Source organism: Nicotiana tomentosiformis, chromosome 11, assembly GCF_000390325.3.
Source record: "Nicotiana tomentosiformis chromosome 11, ASM39032v3, whole genome shotgun sequence".
In the NCBI taxonomy this organism is placed as follows: domain Eukaryota; kingdom Viridiplantae; phylum Streptophyta; class Magnoliopsida; order Solanales; family Solanaceae; genus Nicotiana; species Nicotiana tomentosiformis.
In genome coordinates, this window is record NC_090822.1 from 30289735 (window position 1) to 30298265 (window position 8531).

Here is an 8531-nt window from a genome sequence, read left to right on the forward strand (position 1 = left end):
AGACTTCATAGCCTAGGGACAAGGCGATTTGACTCTGCCAGTTGGATTTGAGAGCAAAGACGGAATGGTGCATCGATTTCAGAGGCCCAGGCTCTAGCTTTTCAGATTTGGTTAACAAAAGGCAAAGTCAGCGGGATTTTTGGGTAATGGAGCAGGAAAGGACGATTTGCTAAGGGTCTCATGACCTTGCACAGATTTGTGCAAGGTTTTGTTGATTGATTGTTCATGGTGGTCTGAGAGAAAGAAGACGAACAAGGAAAGAGGGGAAGCTGTGAGAGATACAAATGAATAAGGATTTGAGATATTGGGAGGCTTCTCTGGGTTAAGGATGAGGGGATTAATCCAGGCCGTTGGATCATTCGATCAACGGCTCAGGTAATTCAGGCATTAAAAGATTATTATGAGGAATTATGTAAGCTGCTAAATCTATGTGTTTCAACGACTAAGATTAGATCGTGAGGTGTTAAAATTAAAGGGAAAAGTAGGATAAAACGTGGGTCGTTGATCAAATAAGTTAATGGTCCAGATTAAATGTGTTTCTTGTGTGGTGTGATGAAGGGGTGACGTGTCACGATTTGATTGACTCAAATGGACAAGGGGAGGGGGTTATTGGACTGGGTATTTTCGTATATGGGCTGGTGTATTGGGCTAAAATTGATTTAAATGGTAGCAAACCCATGTTTAATTAGAAATTACAATTATAGCCTTTTATCATTTTATCCCCTTTTAAAATTAATTTAAATAAACTTAATTACTTCCAATAAAGTGTAGTAAAATTATAAATATCAAATGTACCAATAATTATTGTAATTAATTATTTATAAAATACTTTATATTCTAATTATCACACTAATTATGAATTATTAACATAATAATCTAAATAATTAAAATTTAAGAAATAATTCATTAAATTAATTATAAAGCCTATGTGGTGTATTTTAAAAATTACTTTAACAGTATTAACATAGTAAGTATATTTGTAATTACATAATACTAATACTAGGTTAGTAATTTCAAAACTAATACTTAATTAATTTTGTAAAAATAAGTATTTATTGATAGAAAATACTTTCAAATATTTCATTGTAAATTGTTAAGTACAAATTAATTAATTTTAAAAGAGAGGATTAATCGGAGATGATAAAAGAGTTTTCGGGCAAAGAAAATTAAACCAAAGCCAATTTTGTCCCGACTTTAGGCATGCATTGCAGGAATGGCATGGGGATTATGGGCTGTAAGATTTAGAACATTTCTAGGAGAAAACTTGGAGAATCAGGCCGAATTCTGGCTTTGAATTGCTTACATACCTCGGACTTAACGAGGATCACGCCTCATGTAGCCCTGGAGTGAGGACTTCGAGGAAGCGATGCTCGTAGGAATTTCCCCGGTATCGTATTATGACAATACCGTGAGACAAAAGATTTGGCACTCATGATATTTTTGAATTTGTGGCTCGACTCGAAAGATTTGAAAAATTAGAGTCCTACTGATCATTTCAAACTTGAGCTCGGATCTTTGGCCCGCTAATGAGTTTACTGTCTATCACAGCATTGTAGTTTGGTCTGCTGCTTAGAAGGAGTTCCAGGTTATGATATTTGTTCCTGCAAAAATTGAAATACACACATACCCATATATTGCAATGCAGAATAAATTAAGATGTGATGTAAATGATGAAGGATAATGATGCATGACTGACAGCGAGCCATTATTTGGGATCGGGATGATGAGATACTTGAACTTGACTCGATTGTTTACCTGGGTTGTGCCGCGTTCTGTAGCTATCGGAGCATTGAGTCTCCACATGTTGGGAGTAGTTGTAGAATGCATCTCCGCTTGTTGGGAGAGTTTTGCATTGAAAAGTGTCTCCGCTTGTTAGGAGAGCTTGACTTGTAGAGTTCGTCTCTGCTTGTTGGGAGAGATTTGCAGTGAAAAGTGTCTCTGCTTGTTGGGAGAGCTTGATTCGTAGAGTGCGTCTCCACTTGTTGGGAGAGCTTTGCACTGAAAAATGTAAAGTACTCTCTGCTTGGGAGAGAGTTCCTTTAAAAATGTAATCATGCAGGAAGCTGCACGAGTAAAACGTCAAAACATTCAAGATAATAACAAAGGAAAAGAAAAGCATGACCAAGAGATACTCTTGACCGCGAAGCTAAGTTGCGGCCATCGATTGGTAGAACGTCGGTGACGAGGTTTGTGACTTTCTATTCTGGCCTCCGATGTGACGGAGCGGTGGTAGGGATTGTTTCGTTGACAGGGTGAACAATTTGCTATATCCAAGGCTTCGATAGGCGAAACCGACATTTGATTTGTACAGAACGCTCCGATCGATTGAGTTGACAATTTGCTATATACAGGGCTCCAGTTGGTGAAGTCGGCGGCTCATTTTGTACAAGGTGCTCCGATTGGTTGAGCAAGAGGTTTCCTATGTACAGGGCTCCAACTGGTGAAGCTGATGACTTTTTTTGTACAAGGTGGTCCGATTGGTTGTGTAACGACCCGACTGATCATTTTTCTTTCTAGATCCTCGTTCCCCTAAATAAGACTCCCTGTATGTTCTTTTACTATTTTATGACATGCGGGGATTGTTAGTTCGGGTTGAAATTGGAACACTTATTTCCTTAATATTGGCTTAAAAGGGTTAAGTTTAACTTGGGTCAACATTTTTAGTAAACGACCTCGAAACCGCAATTTGACGGTCCCAATAGGTTTGTATGATAATTTTGGACTTGGGCGTATGTTCGGACCGGGTTTTGGATGAATTCGGAGCATTTTGGCACTTAATATTGGAAGTTGGCGCATTGAAGGTTTTCAAGTTCTTTAAATTTGGTTTGAGGTAGGATTTGGTGTTATCATTATCCGATTTGGATTTCGAGCCTTGGAATAGTTTCGTATTGTGATTTGTGACATGCACACAAAATTTGGTGTTATTCTCATTAGTTTAAGTATGAATCGGCGCGTTCGGAGCAAGTTGGAAGAGCTTGAAGTTCATAAGTTGATTCGATTTTATTTTGGAGTGTGATTCTTAGTTTTGATATTGTTTTACATTTTTTGAGGGTTCGAACGAGTCCGTTATATGTTTACGAACTTGTTGGTATGTTTGGTCGAGGCCCCGGCGCCCCCGTGTAGGATTCGGATTGTCGACGCAGCTTGATTGCTCTTTGGAGATGAGTTGAAGGAGGATGGCATCTGGTGAGTTTGCACCTACGGTGGGTATGGCCGCAGGAGCAGCACCGCATGTGTGTCATCGCATTCGCAGAAGCGGAATGGAGGAGAGTCAGCAAGGTCCTCAGAAGCGAAGGATTTTCGCAGAAGCGGACACGCCTTTGCAATGAAGGGGTCCGTAGATGCGGAGAGAGGCAGCTTGGCCATGGTTGTAGGTGCGTGAGGTGAGCCGCTGAAGCGGGTTCGCAGATGCAAGACTTGGCCGCAGGTACGGCTGGTCGTGGCTCGTGCTTGTTTTGCAGATGGTGACAATCGACCGCAGGAGCGGTCCTGCAGAAGCATAGATTTTTCCGCAGGTACGAAAACAGCTGGGAGTCACTGAAGTACATTTATATCGGGACTTAGCCTATTTTGGAGCTCTTTGAAGAGGGGTTTTCACCTAACACTTTGATGTAAGTAATTTCTATATAGGATGAGTTTAATACATGCATTTTGGGTATTTTCTTAACACATAAAGTGTAAAAATTGTGGGTTTAGTTGAAAAACCTAGGTTTTGATAAAAATGAGATTTAACCATGAAAATGATTATGGAATTTGGTGAAAATTATATATTTGAGTTCGTGAGGTTATGGGTAACATTTATCTTCAAAAATTTCCGAAATCCGAGCACGTGGGTCCGGAGGTGAATTTTAGGAATCTTCCAATTTGGATAATGTAATTACTCTAATAGCTAAATTATTAACTTTTTAGTGTAAATTGATTAATTTATATAATATTTGGCTAGCTTCGGATTGTTCGGCACCAAGTTGAGGCCTTAGAGTGAATTTATGGGCCGGAAAGTAAGCTTTGAGACGAGGTATGTCTCTTGCCAACTTTGTAAGATAGAATTTACCCTATAGGTGTTTTAAATTACTATTTTCTTCTAATTGTGGGGGGCTACGTACATATGAGGTGACGAGAGTCCATGCGCAGCTACTAATTATGTTTAAATCCGGATAGTTTTAGAACCCAAATCATGAAATATTTGTATTGTTTGTACTCTACTTGTTAATTTGAGTGCCTAAATCATATTGAAACTTAATAAAGGATTTGTAAAGATCGAATTTCAATTACTTAAAGTTTTGGCAGGTTACTTGACCGTTAGTGGAAATTGTGCTTCTGTGTGTATTAGTCTTGTAATAGCTTTTAAATCGGATGTTCATAGAGTATTCTCTCTTCTTGTGGAGCGGGCCGAACGCCTTGGCAGTATAATAGATGCATCAATGGTTCGTGTCGCTCCACCCTCGATAGTGTACATATTATTCTGGATCGGGCCATACGACCTCGGCATAAATCGTACGTTAATGGTTGGAGCCCGAATACACTTGATATTATTTTTATGAATTAAAAGGTTATAAGTCATTTATTGGCCCGAATTTTATCTGGAGTTAGTATGTGTTAGTTGAAGATTTTTTGGGATTTACTATCAATTAAAGAATCATTTATTCATTGGTTGCTAATGTGTTATTATTATTATTCACATATCTCATGCCTGTTTAAAATTCATGTATTTTATTGTTGGCCCATAGTAAGTGTCGGTGTCGATCCCTCGTCACTACTTCTTCGAGGTTAGACTGGATTCTTATTGGGTATATATTGTTTATGTACTCACGCTACACTTTTGCACTAATCGTGCAGGATCTAAGGCAGGGGCATCTAGTAGTCAGTCAGGCGCGCACCCCCGTTACCTCGAGGCTTAATGGTGAGCTGCTTTCTGAGTCCGTTCTGCAGCACCCGGAGTCTCCCTTTTGTATTTACTTTTTGTCTACTCTATTTCAGACAATAGCTTAGAGTTTTGTATATTCTACTAGTTGCTCATACACTTGTGACACCAAGTTTTGGAAATATGCTAGTAGACACTTTATGGCTTTTGAGCATTTATTTCACTCCATTTGCTCTTTCATTAGTTTTCACTTTAATCTATTAAATTTTTCAACTTCTCATTTACTTATTACAATAAAAATCAACTGTTGAAATTATTTAAAAGAATAGATACATGGCTAATTCACTGTTGGCTTTCCTGCCGGCAAACGTTGGGCGCCATAATGGCCTTTAGGAAAAATTAGGTCGTGACAGGTTGAGCAGACAGTTTGCTATGTACAGGGCTTTTTCTGCATCATCGGTCTGACTCCAAGATACCTGAAAAAGATTCAAGAATTATTTTAGTTGTACCAGATAATTTAAATAAAGGAAGAGGGGTGATAATCTTGAGAAAGTGGCAGATCCGTCATTTGCCTTGTGTATTCCCAACATTTCCTTGTGTCCTGTTGACCCTACACTCAAAGAAAAATTCTTTGGGGGAGGGGGTTGGTTTGTGTCGACCACAATATTGGTTTTGCCCCATCCCTTAATATGGTTATGCTATGAAGTTCAGTAGGTGGAACAAATTACTACATTTAGAAAATATTTTTTTGAAAATCTTTGTTTTATGGCAAGTGTCGTCGTTCCGAATTATGACATGCTACGAAAGGTTCTCTGAACACGAGCATTGCTTTTTGAAAATTCTATCCTGTTGATGTCGATCTTCCTCGATGCTTCTGACAGCGCGACTGCGTCCTAATTCGAACTAATGCGTTACAAAGGTTTCCTAAGGTTATGACCGAACCCTTTTAGGTTGCCTACATATCCAAAATAGAATCAGGTCTGAACGTAGTTCATGTATTATGATAAAAATATGATAAAGTTGACCGAGCCTGACTCAGGCAGCCTACGTATCCAATTGGAATCAAGTCGAGACATAGTTCGATTACAATAGATGCAAAATGATGAGATTAAGAATGAAATGGCTGAGTCTGGCTCAGACTGCCTACGTATCCAAATGAAATCAGGCCAGAACGTAGTTCAATTATAAAAGATGACTGAATCCGATGAGGATTTCCTACGTATTTCTTCTCGAGGAAATCAAATCGGCGTAGATCCAAAGTAATCATACAAAATGATATTTGGATTTTCTATTACAAAATAAAGGAGGGAGAGAAACCAAACCTTACGTAGGTTGCCTACGTATCCCTACGTAGGAAGTCAAGTTGAACGTAGTTCTGTTACAGCAAAAACCTAACTCAATTTGCCTTCAAACATAGTATGTCTTGATTGCGTCTGAGTTGATGGGATTTGCATTGACTCATCCATCCATTTCTGCCAAGATAAGAGCTCCACCTGGCAACATTTGGTGAACCATGTAAGGACCTTGCCAATTTCGTGCAAACTTTCCTTTGGTTTCTTCCTTGTAGGGGAAGATTTTCTTCAGAATCAATTGCCCTTGTGTGAACTGGCGAGGCTTCTCCCTTTTGTTAAATGCACTTGCCATCCTATTCTGATATAGCTGACCATGGCATACTGCATCTATTCTATTCTTGTCAATGAGCATGAGTTGCTCCTGTCTGACACATATCCACTCTGCACCGTCCAACTCAGCCTCTCGGATGACTCTTAAGGATGGTATCTCAACCTCCATGGGTATCACAACTTCAGGCTGTATACTAACATGTACGGAATTTCCCCAGTGGATGTTCTCATGGTGGTCCGATAACCTAAGGCGAATGATAGTTTCTCGTGCTATTTCCTGTAATTGTCCACAATCTTTCACAGAATTCTCTTGATATTCTTGTTGGCTGCCTCGATTGCCCCAATCATTTCTGGTCTGTAGGATGTGGAGTTGCGGTGGACAATTCTAACCTTCTCGCAGATTTCCCTCATGAGATTACTATTGAGGTTAGCGGCATTGTCACTTATGATTGACTCAGGTATCCCAAATCGGCAGGCGATGTTATTTCAGACGAAATCTACCACTACCTTCTTTGTGATGGACTTGAAGGTAGATGCTTCAACCCATTTGGTGAAGTAGTCTATGGCTACCAAGATGAAGCGGTGCCCATTTGATGCTGCGGGCTCTATAGGTCCAATCAAGTCTATGCCCCAAGCGGTGAACGACCAAGGCGAACCCATCACATTCAACTCATTAGGCGGAACCCGGATGAAATCCCCGTGGATCTGGCATTGGTGACACTTCTATACGTAGTGGGTACTATCACTTTCCATAGTCAACCAAAAGCATCTAGCCCTCAAGGTCTTCTTGGCTAATGTGAACCCGTTCATGTGGGGTCTGCACGTTTCTCCATGTATTTCCTCCAATAATCTAGTTGCCTCGGCGGCAGCTACACATCTCAACAAACCCAAGTTTGGGGTCCTCCTATACAGGACTTCCCCGTTAAGGAAAGAGTGATTCGCCAACCTCCTAAGTGCTTGCTTCTAAATATTAGTAGCATTCTACGAGTACTCTCTTGTTTTGAGGAATCTCATGATATAGTGGTACCATGGTTTTCCGTCTAGCTCTTTATCTACATGAAAGCAATAGGCATGCTAATCTCAGATCTCTACCTCGATAGGGTCGATGTAGTTCTTGTCTGGATGCTGAATCATGGACGATAGAGTTACAAAGGCGTCGGCAAACTCGTTTTGGATCCTGGGAATGCGCTTGAACTCAATCTTCATGAACTTCTTGCATAACTCTTTTACACAGTGCAGGTACGGAAGGATCTTGACTTCTTTTGTAGACCACACCCCTTGGACTTGGTGTATCAATAGATTGGAATCCCCTATGACCAAAAGTTCTTTGATGTTCATGTTGACTGTCATTTTGATCCCAAAAATGCATGCTTCGTATCCAGCCATATTATTGGTACAAGAGAATCTTATCTTTGCTGATGCTAGATAATGCTGTCCGGATTCCGATATTAGGACTGCCCCAATTCCTACTCCTTTGAAGTTCTCTGCTCCATGGAAAAACATTCTCCATCCACGGTATGGCTCTACAATATCTTCTCCGGTGAACAATATCTCTTCGTCAAAAAAGTACGTAGTGAGCGGCTCGTAATCCCTATCCACTGGATTCTCTGTGAGGTGGTCGGCTAAAGCTTGTCCCTTGATATCCTTTTGTGTTAAGTACACAATGTCAAATTTGATGAGGAGAATTTTCCATTTAGCTAGCTTTCTAGTAGGCATCGGCTTCTGAAAGATATACTTGAGCGGGTCTAGCCGAGATATCAAATGCATAGTGTATGCTGACATGTAATTCCTTAATTTCTAGGTAATCCAAGTTAGAGTATAACAAGTGTACTCTATCAAAGTGTATTTGGTCTCGCATGGTGTGAAATTCTTACTTAAGTAGTAGATGGCATACTCCATTCTCCTAGTTTCATCATGCTATCTCAATACACATTCGAAGGCGTTTTCCAAGACTGATAGATATAGTAGCAATGGTTTTCCGGGCTCAGGGGGAACCAACACTTGTGGATTTGACAAATATTCCTTGTTTCGGTTGAAGGCTTTCTGAC

General features: G+C 40.0%; 1 protein-coding gene across 1 annotated transcript; it reads right to left on the reverse strand.

The window, feature by feature from the left end:
* Window positions 1-6319: 6319 nt before the first annotated feature.
* On the reverse strand, window positions 6320-8265 carry LOC138901202 (uncharacterized). The gene is made up of 2 exons (XM_070188946.1): window positions 7576-8265; window positions 6320-6760 (listed from the first exon to the last, which is right to left on the reverse strand). Exons 1-2 carry the CDS (start codon window positions 8263-8265, stop codon window positions 6320-6322), a joined length of 1131 nt encoding a protein of 376 aa, XP_070045047.1.
* Window positions 8266-8531: the final 266 nt, after the last annotated feature.